Source organism: Protomyctophum parallelum, assembly GCF_964188405.1.
Source record: "Protomyctophum parallelum genome assembly, chromosome: 4".
NCBI classification, from domain to species: domain Eukaryota; kingdom Metazoa; phylum Chordata; class Actinopteri; order Myctophiformes; family Myctophidae; genus Protomyctophum; species Protomyctophum parallelum.
Window position 1 is genome coordinate 47,965,467 of NC_139700.1, and position 19,296 is coordinate 47,984,762.

General features: G+C 43.1%; 1 protein-coding gene across 2 annotated transcripts in view; it reads right to left on the reverse strand.

Annotated features, from left to right (window-relative positions):
* The window catches only part of LOC310857705 (ATP-dependent clpX-like chaperone, mitochondrial), a 33,682-nt gene extending 14,681 nt beyond the window's left edge, over positions 1–19,001 (reverse strand). Inside the window, exons 1-11 of one of the 2 annotated variants that reach the window (XM_083763504.1) lie at positions 18,811–19,001; positions 14,311–14,405; positions 13,292–13,452; positions 10,713–10,830; positions 7,679–7,836; positions 6,783–6,945; positions 5,223–5,264; positions 3,882–4,058; positions 2,084–2,248; positions 990–1,078; positions 177–341 (exon numbers count right to left, since the gene is read on the reverse strand). In XM_083763504.1, the coding sequence (XP_083619630.1) occupies positions 177–341; positions 990–1,078; positions 2,084–2,248; positions 3,882–4,058; positions 5,223–5,264; positions 6,783–6,945; positions 7,679–7,836; positions 10,713–10,830; positions 13,292–13,452; positions 14,311–14,368 (1,296 nt within the window). In that variant the 5' untranslated portion in view covers positions 14,369–14,405; positions 18,811–19,001. Of the gene's footprint in view, positions 1–176; positions 342–989; positions 1,079–2,083; positions 2,249–3,881; positions 4,059–5,222; positions 5,265–6,782; positions 6,946–7,678; positions 7,837–10,712; positions 10,831–13,291; positions 13,453–14,310; positions 14,406–18,805 lie in introns of both variants that reach the window. The other variant, XM_083763505.1, reaches the window with a different exon arrangement.
* Between the last annotated feature and the right edge of the window lie 295 nt (positions 19,002–19,296).

Here is a 19,296-nt window from a genome sequence, read left to right on the forward strand (position 1 = left end):
GACGGAAGCATATATATTTGACTCATGATCAGAGCTTCCGTTGCTCCAGACTGTATGACGGAAGCATTTATATTTGACTCATAATCAGAGCTTCCGTTGCTCCAGACTGTATGACGGAAGCATTTGAACACTGCGAGAGGCAACAGTCTGGGCAAGGCGACGGTTCCTCGGTATACCTTCTCGTTCTTCCTCCGGCTGATGATCCTGTCCAGGCCGTTGAAGGCTCCGGACGCGACAAACAGGATGTTGGTGGTGTCCACCTGGACCGTCTCCCCTCTCAGCTTCCTGCTGTTCTTCTCGGGGACGTTGACGATGGTTCCCTCCAGGAGTTTCAACAAACCCTTCATTAACAAACAAACAAACAAAACGACGATCCCAGTTAATTCATTCATCACTTCAAACCAAATAAACCGCCTTTACTGTTCCTGTCCCGACTTGCCTTGCGTGGGTGGTACGCATGTGCGTTTGCTGCTGATCCTAAACCAGCATAATCTTCACACACCGCCATGTTCATGTCTCTGCAACACTAACCTCCACTAACCTGCGAGACATGGCCAAAGCATTTCCGGCTAATTCGATTTGAATTGCGATTCCCGTTATGAACGATTCAAAATCGATTCATAATTTCCAAAAATCGGGGGGAAAATGGTTACAGTTACAGGAGTTTTCACTACATGGGGTTTGTGATATGAAATGTAAGCTTTACCCTAGTCACAGTAAACATCATGTCTTCAGTCATTTTCAAGTTATGTAGTATAGTCACTTCAGTTGGCTGGAGTAGATTGTGATGAAATCCTATGTATTGAATCGAGAATCGTTTTGAATCAAATCGTGACCCCAATAATCGGAAATCGAATCGAATAGTGGGACACCCAAAGATTCACAGCCCTAATTTCCAGGGGGTCCCAAGCCAAAACGGTTGAGAACCCCTGCTCTACTGCAGTCCCTCTCCTACACATACAAAACGCAATGAAGCCGTAGACACACACCTGTTGCACTCCCTCTCCTCCGACGTCTCTCAACTGATGGATTCCTGGAACGCTGCCGATCTTGTCCACCTCGTCCAAGAACACGATGCCTGTTGTATACACGAATGTTAAAAACAACAATGTCATTCTAGGGCTGGGTTACTCGACTATAAAAAAATAACACCCGTGTGAACTGAGTGGTGCCACTCCCCTCTCCCCCCCACCCCTCCTCCCTCTCTCTCTCTCTCTCTCTCGCTCTCTCTCTCTCTCTCTCATTAGCAGGCAACAGTGCAGCACTGTCTCTCTCTCTCTGTTTCTGGCACAACAGCGCCCCTACTGGTACTCATAGTCATACTGGTGCTCATTAACGTCACATAGGTGAACCAACACATACTGTAGGTGAACACGGACATTGCTGTTCCTTGGAGTGGTTGTATCACTCAAAAACTGGTGACTAAAATGTGAGTAAAACTAAATCATGAGAACTATTCATTAACCCATTTTGGACTGAGGTCGATTAAAAAAAAGGCATCAAAATCAAAACATTTTTCAGAAAAACCCATGTTTCCATATCAGTGGTGCTCAACCTTTTTCATGTCAAGGACCCCCAGCATTATCTCTATTGGGCCATGGACCCCCATATCAAAATATGTAGTTCCAGGGACCTCCCCAGAAGCAAATATTTTAGTTAAAATCACACCCGTGTGAACTGAGTGGTGCAACTCTCTCTCTCTCTCTCTCTCTCAACAGTGCAGCACTAATACTATCTCTCTCTCTCTGTTTCTGGCACAACAGCGCCCCTACTGGTACTAATAGTCATATACTGGTGCTCATGGCCACATAGGTGAACACTTACATTGCTGTTCCTTGGAGTGGTTGCACCACTCAAAAATGTTCGCTCTGAAATATATATTAAATGATTTGCGCCACATTTGAACGATTTTTCAATAATAGCAGACCTACACGCTCGTAGCACGCCACTCGCTACGCGCCACACCAAAAAGGGTTCCCGCCCAAAATGGGTCAATTACTGAAATCAAAAATCAACATTTTGCTGCCCAAAAAATAAACACTGATATCGTAATGGTTTCCATGTGTGTTTTCTGATCTCTCACCTTGCTGGGCCTTCTCCACAGAGTAGTTGGAGTCCTGCAGCAGCTTGGCGATCACCGACTCGATGTCCTCGCCCACGTAGCCCGCCTGCGTCAGCGTGGTGCAGTCGCAGATGGCGAACGGCACGTCCAGACACTTGGCCAGCGTCTGGGCCAGCAGCGTTTTACCTGGACCAAACAGAAAACACACACACACACACACACACACACACACTAGGACTTTTAAAACCCATTTAGGCCCGACGTCGAAATAGATAAAAAAAAGTCTTCTGAAAGAATATACTGTATATATATTCAAAGATTTGTGCCGCATTTTCATGATTTTTCTAAAATAGCAGACCTACAAGCTTGTAGCGTGCCACTCGGTGCCGCGCTATGAGCTCGTAGATCTACTGTTTTTCAATAGCTAAAGTATAACATAATGCTTAGTTAAGCAACTAGTCGACTATTGAACTAGACAGTCGACTAGTAAATCCACTAGTCAACCTTGTTGGTACTAGTTGACTAGTTGATAAGAGTTTTTTTTAAATTTTGCAGGCCTCAAGATCAGGAAGATTATAGTTATAGTCAGTCACCAATGTACACAGTTTTTAAATGTACAAATATTTATTTCCAAAACAAACTAAAAACAAAAAAATTGTTGACAAGTCAACTAGTAAACTAGGCAACTAGTCGACTAGTAAACTAGTAAAAATGACGTCGAGACGTAAGCGGTGAAGTGAATGCCCGCTCGCTTCAGTCCCGACAGTTTTCTGAAAAACCCTATGTTTCTATGCGTCAGTGGTGCTCAAACTATTTCATATCAAGGACCCCCAAAAATATATGTATTTGGCCGCCGATCCCCATCTGAAAATATGTTGTTCCAGGAACAGATATGAATCGATTATTTGAAATAAAAATAATCTGAAAAAAGGAAAGAAAAACTGGGTTTTTTGGAGAGAAATGATAGTCACTTTCAGTAGTAGAGCACTGTAGAGGGGAGCTGTGTGTGTCTGACTGTGCCCAGGTGATGATGGTCGTTGATGCTCATCAAGGAAGGCAATTATGTTTCTGCACTGTCAAAAGTAATGCTACTTCTTTTGCAATGTAGTTAAATAAAAAATCTCAGGGGGGAAGATAAATTATATAAAATTAAAAAAAAAAAAATTTAATATCGTGAAAAATCGCATCGTGAACCTCATATCGTGATACGAATCGTATCGTGAGTTGAGTGAATCGTTACATGCCTAGTCGGTACCCACAATTTGGGCCCGGACCAGTGTTGTTTTTGGCAGCAAATTTTGATTTTAAGTTTTAGTCATAGTCTCTTAAATAGTTTTAATTTAGTTTCAGTCACATTTTAAGTCACCTGGAAGGTTTTAGTGTTAGTCTAGTTTTAGTCGACTAAATATAAGATTTTAGTCGATCTACAGTTAAATTAAGTTGACTAAAATGTGTTTTGTCGGGCCTTGATACCGTCGTAATGACCAATTTTACACTTTGTGTGAGCTTGTAGATCTGCTATTTTTAGCATGCAACCAAGTCTAAAATGACTGATACTGTCCCTTCCTAACATTTTCGTCTAGTTTTTATTTGTTTTGACGAAATTGTCAGTATATTTAGTCTTAGTTTTAGTCATCATAGCTTAGTTTTCATTTAGTTTCCATTTAGTTTTCGTCAGTGTAGTCAGGGTAGTCGACGAACATCTTTCGTCTCGGTTTTAGTCGACAAAATCAACGCTGGCCCGGACCCGACCCGAAAACGTCGGGTAGGGTTCGGGACGAATTTGAGAATTCGACACCTTTATTTTAATAGAACTGACCTGAGCCCGTTGGACCTAGCAGCACAATGTTGCTCTTCTCCAGCTTGATGTCTGTGTGGGCGGAGTCGAGGACTTCCCCGCCCCTCCGCTCCTGAGCCGGCTGCTGATTGGCCTGCTGCTGCACGGACGCTCCCAGGGCGTTGCCATGGGGACTGATCCCTGCGATCTGCAGCAACTCTACAAAAAAATATTAAAACATAAAACTATTAATTAGACAACCCTACAACATTATAAATGATAAAACTATTAATTAAACAACTCTACAACGGGGCGACTGTGGCTCAAGAGGTAGAGCAGGTCGTCCAATGATCCATGGGTCGGCGGTTTGAATCTCGGCTCCTCCTGTCTACATGTCGAAGTGTCCTTGGGCAAGACACTGAACCCCAAATTGCTCCCGATGTGCTGGTTGGTGCCTTGCATGGCTTCCGCCGCAATCGGTGTATGAATGTGTGTGTGAATGGGTGAATGTAATGCACAATCTATGTAAAGCGCCTTGGATAAAGGCGCTATATAAATGCACCATTTACCATTTACAACAAAACAACACTCTACAACTCTACAACCTAAAACTGTTATCACAGGAATCACGCAAAATATTTCTTGGAGTTCATAAGCTTAGGCCTATCTTGGCTATTAGCGGAGATATGGGATGGATGCCCGTAAATATCAGACACAAAGGTGAGATGTTGAGACTTTGGAATAGACTTGTTAATATGTCCAATGACAGACTAACCACAATTATTTTTAATTGGGACATTTCTAAATGGTTACCCCTGGGCCAATGAAGTAAAGTCTTTATTTATTTATGAATAATTCATCATTTATTTATTTAAACAGACTATGCTGTAATATTCATGAAATACAGAACTGTATGTTCCTTGGGTATAAGGAGAGTTGGCCTGTTGATTTATGGTACAAACCAAAACTAAGAACATATCGTCTTATTAAAAATAATTATGGCCCTGAACCTTATGTTACACAAAATGAATCTTTTTGTGCACAGCTGCATTCTGGGACCTTTAGAAACGGGTAGATTCATTGGTACTCCTGAGGAGGAGTCTAGCATGTGATTTGAAAGAAATTGAAAATTAAATTCATTTTTTTGTTTTACTGCCCATTATATTAAGAATTAAGACAACCATCTGTGTCAACGTTTCTTGTACACTTGTGCAATATTGAAGCAATGATTTGTATGGTGTGTCCTATAAGTCCATGTGGGCTGGGCGCCTTGGGTGCATGACAGAAAAATAAAGAATATATCTATCTATCTATCTATCTATCTATCTATCTATCAGACGAGCCATTAACCCATTCAGACCTGAGGCTAAACCAATGACTTACTTGTGAATCTGTATTCATCTTCCCGTCTTCTCATCTCTAGTTCTATAAAAAAAAAAGGAACATCAACATTTAACAGCTCGAAAGAAGACAATAAACAATCTATTTAACATCTCTAAAGAAGACAATGAACAATCTTTATAATAAACTAGACCTGTACCTACTTGGGAACGATGCAAGCTAGGAACCTAGTATGCAATACACGTTGTCATAGCAACTGTTTTAACCGTCTGTCTGTGTCCCTTTTGTGCCCATATAATATATGGAGATCTCTGTATCTGTCTGTCTGCCTGCATCTGAAGAGTGCAAACTGACTGGTTAAGTAATCAAATGGCAGGTGTGGGGGGGGTTTGCCATGGCAGTAAATTGGCTGAGGCAGAGGCGGGGAATTCTACAGGTGAGGGGACTTGGGCTCATTAGGTCCACTGACTGGCAGAGCCTGACCAGAGCCTTTTGTGGCGTTTCCGGACAACCAGTCGGTGGGGGGGGCGAAGGGTTCTCGAGTTACATGGATTACAGATGTACGTAAAAATCACACCCGTGTGAACTGAGTGATGCAACTCCACCCCCCCCCCACCCCACCTCACCTCTCTTTCTCTCTCATTAGCAGGCAACAGTGCAGCACTATCTCTCTCTCTCTCTCTGTTTATGGCACAACAGCACCCCTAATGGTACTCATAGGTACTTAAAGTCACATAGGTTAAAGTCACATAGGTTAACCAACACGGACATTGCTGTTCCTTGGAGTGGTTGCACCACTCAAAAATGCAAATGCCATACTGGAAGGCAGCATTCAGGAGAATTGCTTCCCCCCCCCCCCCGATGTCTCAACACAGGATTTTGGCGTTGGAACGGGTACAGGCTTTAGTTCCGACATACTATTGATCCGAAACCTCAATCCCTAACCTAACCATAACCACAAGCACGGGAGCAGCGCATGTCGGACCATCGCATTGCATTGCACAAGCGTGCGCACCCCGTTGGAGCAAATTTGTTTAGAAATCCAGATAAAGAGCGCTGAGATGGGCCCCGAAAACAGCTGATCTACAGCTTGTAGATCAGCTGTTTTCGGGGCGTCAGCGCGGCAGGTTTGAACCCATTCTGACCGGGAAGCCATTTTGGTGTTAGCATCGTGTCGTGCTTTAGCTATTTAAAAATAGCAGATCGGCCCAGGCCGTAGCGTAACGGTCTGGGCACCGGACTGGTGATCCAGTCGCGGTGTGCCGCGGGTTCGACTCCCGAACCCGACACGGCCTTTACCGCATGTCATCCCCCCATCTCTCTCCCGTTTCCTGTCAGCCTACTATCTGTCCCTTAAAAAATCAATAAAAGGCGTAAGCCGCAAAAAAAATATCTTTAAAAAAAAAAAAAATAGCAGATCTACCGATAGCAGATCTACCGAGTGGCGCGATACGAGCTTGTAGGTCTGCTATTTTTGAAAAATCAAAGACACTTTTAGAATCTGATCTCAGGTCAGAATGGGTTAATAATGAAACTGTCAGGATGTAATAGACATTTTTAGAATCTGATCTCAGGTCAGAATGGGTTAAGATGGACACTGACCGCGGGGCGTGAGCGCGGCAGGTTTCTCCACCTCCGCGGCCGTCCTGGGGCTTCCAGGAGGGATGTTGTTGTAGATCCTCTTGTAGTGGTTGTACACGGCAACGGCCAGCACCTTCTTGGCGTACGACTGACCCACCACGTACTTGTCCAGGTACGCATAGATCTGGAATAGACAAACACCTGTAAACTGACTGACAGCATGGATCTGGAATAAACACATAGCTTACCGACAGCATAGTTCAGCATGTGTAACTAATGTAATCTTGGGCTCTAAACTCCCTCCGCAGACCTGGGGAGAGCAACGGACTGACCTCATGCTTCCTTCATTGCATCCAAGCGTCTGAGCGTCCAAGCTGCTTCTTTTCACTTAATGGGGGAGTTTCACCGGTTGGACGTAGCGCGTGGAAGGAACACGTTATTCCAACCAATTATTTTCTCCTTCGGCTGGCCAAGGAGAGGCAGTATAGAGACCAGGATTACTGCATGTTTTTGTGAGGGTACCTACCTACCTACCGTAGGGGACACGGGGAGAACATGTGAGGGCACCTACCGTAGGGGACACGGGGAGAACATGTGAGGGCACCTACCGTAGGGGACACGGGGAGAACATGTGAGGGTACCTACCCTAGGGGACACGGGGAGAACATGTGAGGGTACCTACCGTAGGGGACACGGGGAGAACATGTGAGGGTACCTACCGTAGGGGACACGGGGAGAACATGTGAGGGTACCTACCCTAGGGGACACAGGGAGTTCTTATCTTCTTGGGGGGAGGGGGTGGGCGAGTTTTTACCTTATTGGGGGGGGGTTACCTTCTTGGGGGGAGGGGGCGGGCGAGTTCTTATCTTCTTGGGGGGAGGGGGCGGGTGGGTTTTTACCTTCTTGGGGAGGGTTACCTTCTTGGGGGGAGGGGGAGGCTTGTGATCGAAGGCCATTTTGACGGCCTCGGCGGCAGCAGCGTCGGCCTCTTTGTTCAGGGTCTTCTTACTGTCCGTCTCAGACAGAACCACGAAGAAATGGTGGCATTTCTCGCATTTCACAAACCGCGTCGACGCTGGAAGAAGAAGAAGAAGAGGCATAGAATTAGCCCTTCGCTAAGTCCCTCCCCAACCCGTCCTTGTCCAATAGAGCACCGAAGTCTGACGTCACTTTCAGTAGAGGGCGTCAGTCCCCAGGTTCATGTATTTGTTTAGTTGCATTGAAATCCCCATTGAGGCGATTTTAGATCGCCTCATATAACAACTGTGTTTGAAAAATAAACATGTCACCCCGGCCGTTTCACTCATATGGATATGAAGAATCAACTGACTGAGAGAAAACGCTAATGTTACTGCTGCTGAATTAGTTAGATTTTCGCTAGAAGCAGACTGTATCATATATGAGTGACTGACTGTTGCAAACGATACAGAGACACCTCCCTGACAATAACGCAGAGACAGCTTGTTTATTTTTGGACCACAACGCTTATAGTAGACGATATTAAGATCACCCCATGTTATTCTCCATAGAGACATTACTTCCGCGAACCAGGGGAATCGTCGGGATGAGAGAGTTACGTCAGGACTTCGGTGCTCTATTGGCACGTTAGCAGTGGTTACCAAGTCCCTCCCCAACGCGTCCTTGTCCAATAGGCACGTTAGCAGCGAGTAGACGTGGCCAACCTTTCCTTCTCAGCCATTGAGATGAGATGCGTGTTAAATGACGGGATTTCTCCATATAAATAATCAATCATTTCAGTAGTAAGACCTTCAAAATGTCTTCTAAATCTAGTCAACCAGGCCTGCAGTAGGCGATATGCACTGGACAAAATGTGCATGACATTATTTCAATAAAATAGAAATACGAAGAAATGTTAGAGGGAGAAAAAAAGGTCAATTCATTTTAACGAGTTTTCATGAAATGCATTGTAAGACTACAGCGATTAGTATTATTGCAATCACCTGTAGTTGGGTGATCCGTGTAACTTTCCCGACGTTAAGCTGTGTATGTGTTCAACAACAACAACAACAACACAACCATGCAAAATAACACTGGCAGCTATGAGGGGACAAAAGCTTGCCATCCTTAGCAACGGACGCTAAATTATTTGGTTTGGCATTGGACAGTCGCAGTTTTACAATCGGTACCGTGGGCGGCGGTTAACAATTTACAATTTACAATTTAGGCATTTAGCAGACGCTCTTAATCCAGAGCGACTTACATTTAGGCAAGAACAAAAGCATGGGAATACATCACATAAAAGCATTTATCATGAAACATGCGTAAGCTAAGAAGGTAACAGTGGAATATCTATATGATGAAACTATACATACACTATACATAATAAACTATACATATTCACTACTATGCTATACATATGTACTATGGCGTGCTATGACTATATACAATACAATTATAGTGCTGTCTACATAACATGCTATAAGTCTAAGTCAAATGCTATCTAAGCCAACAGAAATTCTATCTAAGGGTTAACAAACATTATAATTAAACAAAAAGCACCCATTTACCCCCAGATGAAAATCATGTTGTCATGAGGTGACTTAAACCCCCTTTACACGAGAACGGTGTCCATAGAAAACGGCAAAATAAAGTGTCATTTGCTGGGGTCCCTTTATGCGTTTTCGGGAGGGTGAAAACACAACAAAGTGAAAACACCTTCCAGAGTGGAAATCTTTGAAAACGCCATGCATCTCCTCCCATCTCCATGTAAACAGGCTAAACAGTGAATCCACAAAACGTGAGACCACAACGCTTATGTGATAGGAAGTAGAACGGTAGGTTCTGCATGAAAATGAAGGCCAGCCTGGCCTTAATACCATGCCGTGAGGCCCGGAAACCCAGAAAAGGTGTCATTATACACTTAATGTCCTCAAAGTCATGCATCCAACACGCTTTGAACTGAGCAGATTTGACCTTCCGTTCTAGAGATAATGGCCAAAACATCTTGAAAACGGCCACTTTTTACGATGTTCTATCGAGTTTTGGCCTTTGTCTTTAATAATACGGGCTAGGGAGGCCGGACGGCAACAAACTAGATACAGTATGTGAGATCCTGAAGTTCACTTTGAGCCGCATCCAACACATCTACTTCCGTCTGCCGTACAGTTAGGGCGCCAGGGGCAGATGAAATGTATATTAATGTATATTAAATGTATATTATTTGGTATATTATTTATTTTTCACAGAACCAGAGGCTAATTAGCATACATTTCTGGGCAGGGTTTGTGCAGAATTTGAGACTTACATACGAAGGTCTCCACATTTGTTGTAACTTACAGTACATACGAAGGTCTCCACATTTGTTGTAACTTACATATGAAGGTCTCCACATTTGTTGTAACTTACATACGAAGGTCTCGACATGCGTGCAGGGATCTCCACATTTGGGGTAATTTAAGGTCTCCACATTTGGGGTAATTTACATACGAAGGTCTCCACATTTGGGGTAACTTACATACAAGTAAGACGCGCAAACGCGGGAAGCGAACGCAGCTCGTGTGTGTGTGGTTGTGTGTGTGTGTGTGTGTGTGTGTGTGTGTGTGTGTGCGCTACAGCTGCGCCCTGTGTGTGTGTGTGTGTGTGTGTGTAAGGTCACCACATTTGGGGTAACTTACATACAAAGGTCACCACATTTGGGGTAACTTACATACAAAGGTCTCCACATTTGTGGTAACTTACATACGAAGGTCTCCACATTTGTGGTAACTTACATACGAAGGTCTCCACATTTGTGGTAACTTACATACAAAGGTCTCCACATTTGGGTTAACTTACATATGAAGGTCTCCACATGCGTGCAGGGATCTCCACATTTGTTGTAACTTACATACGAAGGTCTCCACATGCGTGCAGGGATCTCCACATTTGTTGTAACTTACATACGAAGGTCTCCACATGCGTGCAGGGATCTCCACATTTGTTGTAACTTACATACGAAGGTCTCCACATGCGTGCAGGGATCTCCACATTTGGGGCAGCGCAGATGGTCTCCTCCCTTCCCTGACCCTCCTGAAGAACCAGACAGTCTCTTTCCCTCGCCGAGGCTTTTCTGAGGACCACAAAAACAAACGACTCAATGCACAACACTCAGTTAGGACCATTAGTCACGATTACAAATGGAAGTTGACGATTCATTGTCACACAAATGATTATCTCAATTAATTGCAATATGTAATAATTATGACAGGCCTACACTCAATCACAAATTTAGTTTTCTCCCCAACCTTTTAAAATTAAGCCAGTTACTTAGTTTATAAAACTGGAGTAGCATTACGCCATTAACCCATTTATGCCTGAAGTCAAAATAAATAAAAACGTTCGCGCTGAAAGAATATATATTCAAAGATTTGTGCCGCATTTTTACGATAAAAAAATTGCTCTTAGCGCACCACTCGGTGGCGCGCTATGAGCTTGTAGATCTGCTATTTTTCAATAGTACTAGTTTTTACCACACTGGAGTAGCATTATGCCATCAAAGTACTAGTTTGTACCACACTGGAGTAGCATTACTCCATCAAAGTACTACTTTGTACCACACTGGAGTAGCATTAGGCCATCAAAGTACTAGTTTGTACCACACTGGAGTAGCATTAGGCCATCAAAGTACTAGTTTGTACCACACTGGAGTAGCATTAGGCCATCAAAGTACTAGTTTGTACCACACTGGAGTAGCATTACGCCATCAAAGTACTAGTTTGTACCACACTGGAGTAGCATTAGGCCATCAAAGTACTAGTTTGTACCACACTGGAGTAGCATTACGCCATCAAAGTACTAGTTTGTACCACACTGGAGTAGCATTACGCCATCAAAGTACTAGTTTGTACCACATTGGAGTAGCATTACGCCATCAAAGTACTAGTTTGTACCACACTGGAGTAGCATTAGGCCATCAAAGTACTAGTTTGTACCACACTGGAGTAGCATTAGGCCATCAAAGTACTAGTTTGTACCACACTGGAGTAGCATTAGGCCATCAAAGTACTAGTTTGTACCACACTGGAGTAGCATTAGGCCATCAAAGTACTAGTTTGTACCACACTGGAGTAGCATTACGCCATCAAAGTACTAGTTATTACCACTGGAGTAGCATTACGCCATCAAAGTACTAGTTTTTACCACTGGAGTAGCATTAGGCCATCAAAGTACTAGTTTGTACCACACTGGAGTAGCATTACGCCATCAAAGTACTAGTTTTTACCACTGGAGTAGCATTAGGCCATCAAAGTACTAGTTTGTACCACACTGGAGTAGCATTACGCCATCAAAGTACTAGTTATTACCACTGGAGTAGCATTACGCCATCAAAGTACTAGTTTTTACCACTGGAGTAGCATTAGGCCATCAAAGTACTAGTTTTTACCACTGGAGTAGCATTAGGCCATCAAAGTACTAGTTTTTACCACTAGAGTAGCATTAGGCCATCAAAGTACTAGTTTTTACCACTGGAGTAGCATTAGGCCATCAAAGTACTAGTTTGTACCACACTGGAGTAGCATTACGCCATCAAAGTACTAGTTTGTACCACTGGAGTAGCATTAGGCCATCAAAGTACTAGTTTGTACCACACTGGAGTAGCATTAGGCCATCAAAGTACTAGTTTGTACCACACTGGAGTAGCATTACGCCATCAAAGTACTAGTTTGTACCACATTGGAGTAGCATTACGCCATCAAAGTACTAGTTTGTACCACACTGGAGTAGCATTAGGCCATCAAAGTACTAGTTTGTACCACACTGGAGTAGCATTAGGCCATCAAAGTACTAGTTTGTACCACACTGGAGTAGCATTAGGCCATCAAAGTACTAGTTTGTACCACACTGGAGTAGCATTAGGCCATCAAAGTACTAGTTTGTACCACACTGGAGTAGCATTACGCCATCAAAGTACTAGTTATTACCACTGGAGTAGCATTAGGCCATCAAAGTACTAGTTTGTACCACTGGAGTAGCATTAGGCCATCAAAGTACTAGTTTGTACCACACTGGAGTAGCATTACGCCATCAAAGTACTAGTTTGTACCACATTGGAGTAGCATTACGCCATCAAAGTACTAGTTTGTACCACACTGGAGTAGCATTAGGCCATCAAAGTACTAGTTTGTACCACACTGGAGTAGCATTAGGCCATCAAAGTACTAGTTTGTACCACACTGGAGTAGCATTAGGCCATCAAAGTACTAGTTTGTACCACACTGGAGTAGCATTAGGCCATCAAAGTACTAGTTTGTACCACACTGGAGTAGCATTACGCCATCAAAGTACTAGTTATTACCACTGGAGTAGCATTAGGCCATCAAAGTACTAGTTTGTACCACACTGGAGTAGCATTACGCCATCAAAGTACTAGTTATTACCACTGGAGTAGCATTAGGCCATCAAAGTACTAGTTATTACCACTGGAGTAGCATTAGGCCATCAAAGTACTAGTTTGTACCACTGGAGTAGCATTAGGCCATCAAAGTACTAGTTTGTACCACTGGAGTAGCATTAGGCCATCAAAGTACTACCTTTCCACCGTCGCTATCCTTCGCTGAGCCGTCTTTAGAGGCAAAGCTGACAGTGGGCGTCTGGGAGAAGGACCGGACCCTCACCCTGGGGGGTCCATGGGGTCCCTGCTGGACCTGGACCTGTCTGCTGAGAGAGTACTGGAGCCTGGAGCATGATAAACCTGGAAGAAAATACATTATTATTGTTATCATCATCATCATCATCATCATCATCATCATCACACTACCCGAATCAGAATAGGGTCGACATGGTGTCTGGTTGCTTATCAGCATATAAAACACATTATTCAGGCACATTTCAGCCACCTCTACATGCTGAAATGTGCCAAAGTAGGGCACTAAATACACACAAGTTAAGATACGGAGATATGAGGTTTCTGCCAGACAGTACGGTATATGCAATTTGGGACTCTGGAGTGAGTGTGGAACTATAGTGGCCCTCTGGAGTAAGTGTGGAAATATAGTGGCCCTCTGGAGTAAGTGTGGAAATATAGTGGCCCTCTGGAGTAAGTGTGGAAATATAGTGGCCCTCTGGAGTGAGTGTGGAAATATAGTGGCTTTCTGGAGTGAGTGTGGAAATATAGTGGCCCTCTGGAGTGAGTGTGGAAATATATTGGCCCTCTGGAGTGAGTGTGAAAATATAGTGGCCCTCTGGAGTGAGTGTGGAAATATATTGGCCCTCTGGAGTGAGTGTGAAAATATAGTGGCCCTCTGGAGTGAGTGTGGAAATATAGTGGCCCTCTGGAGTGAGTGTGGAAATATAGTGGCCCTCTGGAGTGAGTGTGGAAATATAGTGGCCCTCTGGAGTGAGTGTGGAAATATAGTGGCCCTCTGGAGTGAGTGTGGAAATATAGTGGCCCTCTGGAGTGAGTGTGGAAATATAGTGGCCCTCTGGAGTGAGTGTGGAAATATAGTGGCCCTCTGGAGTGAGTGTGGAAATATAGTGGCCCTCTGGAGTGAGTGTGGAAATATAGTGGCCCTCTGGAGTGAGTGTGGAAATATTTTGTAAATAAATGTACCTCTGTGAGCAGCGTACAAGAAGACCCTCACAGAGGTGAGTGTGCAGGAACACGTCATCACGCTGCAGCCTGCCGGAGAGAGGCTCCTCGATGACCTGCAGAACAATCACAGGACCAGAAACATTGAGAATGAACCAGAAACACACACGAGATGTCCTCCTTTGAGAACACACACACAGGACCAGAAACACACACGAGACGTGCTCCTGGAGAACACAGGATGGAAACACATGAGCCTCACGTGTTCTGCCAGGACAACGCAGACCTTTGGAACACATCTGTGTCACCTTTCGCTTTTAACCACTTCAACCATTGTTTTATACTAGTTTTATTACGTACAGAACGGAATTTGATTACCCAGGTCCATGGTCAGCCATAAAATAAGTAAAATACAGTAACGTCTAAAAACACTAAATATAAATAAAAAAACCTATAGTGCACAACCCACAGGTGCAGTATGTTGCTCAGACTAGTCATTGGTCTGACAAACGACAACCCACCTCAAACCCTAACCTAACCATGAAGTCGCATGTCGGACTAATGCTCCCGTTGCTCCGTCGGTATTACGTGCGTTCCCCCAACCCACTGATATTGCACGTGCCCATGAAAAGCATATGAAAATAAACAGTTTGTTTGTCACGGCTCAAGTTCATAATGCAGAGTCCATGTGTAATCAACAGATCACTGGTGCAAAGGTCACAGTTCAGGGTCTAGAGTTCATGATTCTCACAGCTACAGGGAAGAAGCTATTTTTCTTCCTGGTGGTGCTGGCCTTAATACTGCGCAGCCTCCTGCCCGAAGGGAGGGGGGCGAACAGACCGTGTGCAGGGTGGGTGGGTGGCATCCATCATGATGCTGGCAGCCTTATTCCTGCATTGGAAAATAGCAGATCTACAAGCTCATGGTGCGGCACTGAGTGCCGTAGGGTATGAGCTTGTAGATCTGCTATTTGTTATTTTGTTTATATTTAATTGTGAAATCCTGTGCAAATCTTTGAATGTATATTCTTTCACAGCAAACGTTTTTAACTCATAAATGTGTTTCTGGTAGGTCACTCCCTGGTACAAAACATTTTCAGATGGGGGTCGGCGGCCAAATACATGCCAGTGTTGGGGTCCTTGACATGAAAAAGTTTGCAAGTTTACACACAGATATAGGAACTTTTTTTTAAACTGTCATGATTGAGAATCTGGTCCCCAGATCTTAATGGGTTAAACATGCATGAAAACCATGACATTGTACAAGCCGTCTGCCTGAGGCTGGCCATTTAGATCAGTGGTTCTCAACCAGTGGTCCTCGAGGGGGTTCCATGTGGTCCCCAGCTAAATGATTCAGAGTTGCGAAACCAAACCATCTTAAACTTTTACTCTTGAGTGTAATATGAAACCAAATTAATCCCATTGTGTCAGATACAGTATATGTGTTATGTTATCAGTAGGCCTGTCACAATCATTAACCAAATGGACAGGGTTTGTAACTCGAGTGTCCTCACATGGAACCAAATCATGGCAAGAATATATAGCATATTTATGAAAAAAATACAAGTTAATATCGTAACAAATCGTCGAAGCGGTGCAAACTGGTCACTTACAACCCAGCAGTGTTCTTTTTGGCAGCAAATTTAGATTTTAGTTTTAGTCAGTCTTTTGAATAGTTTCCATTTAGTTTTAGTCACATTTTAGTCACCTGGAAGGATTTAGTGTTAGTCTAGTTTTAGTCGACTAAACATCATTTAAGATTTTAGTCGAAATCTACGGTTGATTTAGTCGACCAAAATGTATTTTGGCGAGCCTTGATGGCGTCCCTAATGACAGATTTCACACTTGCTGAAAATAGCAGATGTACAAGATCTACGGCTATGTTCAGCATGAAAGCAAGTGTAAAATGACTTGTGTCTTATATAGGGCCGGGACTAATTGCGATTAATTTAGATTAATTAACTACAGAAAAATTAATCGCGATTAACTACAGATAAATTAATCGCACCTTTTTTTTCACCGCGGAACGTTTCTCACTGGGCGCTTTTCTATAGTACTGAAAACTGGAAATAATAAAAAGTCACCCCATTTTGTGTTGCCTAGAACTGAAGGTCTGACAAAAAACAGTAACAATATGAAGTAAGTACAGCTTTGTGAGTACACTGAGATGTACTTGTTACTGTTACTAAAAAAAATTCAGACCTCCAGTTCTAGGCAACACAGAATGGGGTGACTTTTTATTATTATTTCCACAACAGGTATATTAATGATAGTAAAATGTTGAAAATGAGTGGTATCCTGTAGTCACTATTCGTTGATTCACTGGGATACCAAAAAACATTTAAAAAAAAGGTTTCTCGCTGTTCTCGGGTTGAATATTGATATGCGATTAAAATGCGATTAATCTAGATTAATTAATCGCAAAGACTCTGATTAATTAGATTAAATTTTTTAATCGAGTCCCAGCTCTAGTCTTATACTCTTGTCCACTAGTCCCATTTTTACATTTTAGTTTTTTACACTTTTTAAACATTTTAGTCTAGTTTTTATTTGTTGATGAAATTATCAGTCTTAGTTTTAGTCATCGTAGCTTAGTTTTCGTTTAGTTTCCGTTTAGTTTTCGCCAGTGAAAAAAAGGTAGTCGACGAACATTAGTCGACGAAAACAACACTGCAAACCAGCTCTCTCCCAGGGGAAGAGGAGAGGTCAATGACCGCCCCCCGGACTTCTCACGGAGCTCAGCATAGCAGCCTGGCTGTGCTGTGACCACTGGATGATGACCGTGGATCAAACACACGTGTGTGTGTGTGTGTGTGTGTGTGTGTGTGTACACACAGCTCCTTCTTAAAAAAATTGAATATTGTGCAAAAGTTCATCTTCAAAAAGTGAAACTTTCATATATTCTCAATTCATTGCACATGAAATATTTAAAACCTTTTTTGTATTATTATTATCTTATGGCATGCAACTCAAAAAATCCTATCTCAAAATAGGATATTTAGACCACAAAGAAATATGGTTTTTTAATCCATAAATGTCAACCATCTGAAAAATACATTTAATGTATGTACAGTCAAATGTAGTCAATACTTGGTCTGGGCTACTTTTGAACAAAACAACGGGTCGTGGCATGGAGGTGATCTGCCTGTGGCAATGTTATGGTGTTATGGAAGCCCAGGTTTGCTTTGATAACAGCCTTTAAATTCATTCGTATTGTTCAGGCACACCTTCCTCTTGCCAATACAACATAGATTCTCTGTGGGTTTCAGGTCAGGCCAGTTAGCTGGTCAGTTAAGCACAGTAATACTGTACACCAGGTACTAGTAGTTTTGTACTGTGGGCAGGTGCCAAATCCAGCTTGGAAAGGAAAATATCCATAAAGCCTGTGAACGTACAGCACAAAGACCCCTTTTCCACAGGTTGGTTCCCAAAGAGAACCGGTTCAGTTATTTTTGGTTTTTAGTCCATGAGCCAGAGCTCCAACATTTTGTGGAAGAACTATACCCTATATTAAATTGTTTATAGGATCAATACAAGTAAATAAATACATGATAACCCTTCCACAGTAGTAGCTTTTTCATATTTTCGATTATTTTGCATATTGTCCTACATAATGCCTCATTTGCATATTTAAAACTGTTAAATTTGTAATACAATAAATCATTGTCTTCGTGTAAGTACTCAATTGGGGAAGTGTCATGGTGATAACAATCTAATATAGGTATGGTTTTGCCCACTTCAATTCACGTTCCAATTTTGGAGCTCTGGCTCATGGACTAAGAACCAAAAAGAACTGAACTGGTTCCCATGTCAACCAACCGGTGGAAAAGGGGCCAAAGTGCTCTATAATATCCTGATATATGGCTGTGTTGACTCTGGACTTGATGGACCAACACCAGCAGATGACAGGCCTGACCCCCCCCCCACCCCAGAAAGACAGTTGTTTTTGTTTTTATAATAAATAAATACATGTGTTGGAGGCGTCACGTGCGTGCATGCAGGCCCACCCACCCACTCATGGCCACTCAAAACGTCAGGTCTGGCTTTGCCACTGATGATGACATTGACATGACACCCAAAATCATCACACTGACCATGAAAACGTCACTCTGGAGTGAACATCATAGACAGACAAATATTACATTTTTTACACCTTACTAGCCTGCAGGTTCCCACTCTTCCTCAGTGCCCACCGTCTGTCACCATGTGGGTGTATCCACTGTACACCCCGCACGCACGCGCGCGCGCGCATACACACACACACACACACACACACACACACACACACTGCACATTGCACAACATTCTAACTGACACTGTATCACAATATGCTGCTGGCATGGGCAACAACAACAATGACAACTTGTCTTGTTGTCAACATTAGCTTTCTATGAGCCATAATATATCACATGTCACTCCTAAACAAACAAACAACAAACTATATAGCAGTTAGCAGAACTTAGCACTACTAGGCTAAGCTCCATAGGCCTACTATGGCTGTCATCATGTTAAGTTACCTTACCTCAGTGATGTAAACAAACACGGTCTTGTCAACACTGAGGAATCATTGACATGTCTTCATGGCAGTCCGTTTCACACAGAGAGATGTGTTTGTGTCGCTGGCAGGCAGTCTGCAGCGCTGTGGAATGATAATAATAATAACACTAGTGTGTGTGTGTGTGTGTGTGTGTGTCAGATAGAGCAGAGGAGGTCGATGCTATGCTAATGCTGCTAGCCTCTGGGCTAGGCTTGCTTCAGTGTTGTTAGTTGCCAGGTACTGACTTGTTTGCGAGAGAAGCAAGCGAAGACCATTATTTATTCAGCATTTGAGCCACGGAGGACCACCATTTGATGTGATTCAGCCTCTCAGACCCAAAACTAAAGATGTTTGATGTTTTGAAATAATAATAATTAAAAACAAAATGTAAACAGACCCACACATTTCAATATGTTTAAACAAAATGTAGGAAGAAAGGACAAACAACAAGCTTCTACACCAGGGTTCCCC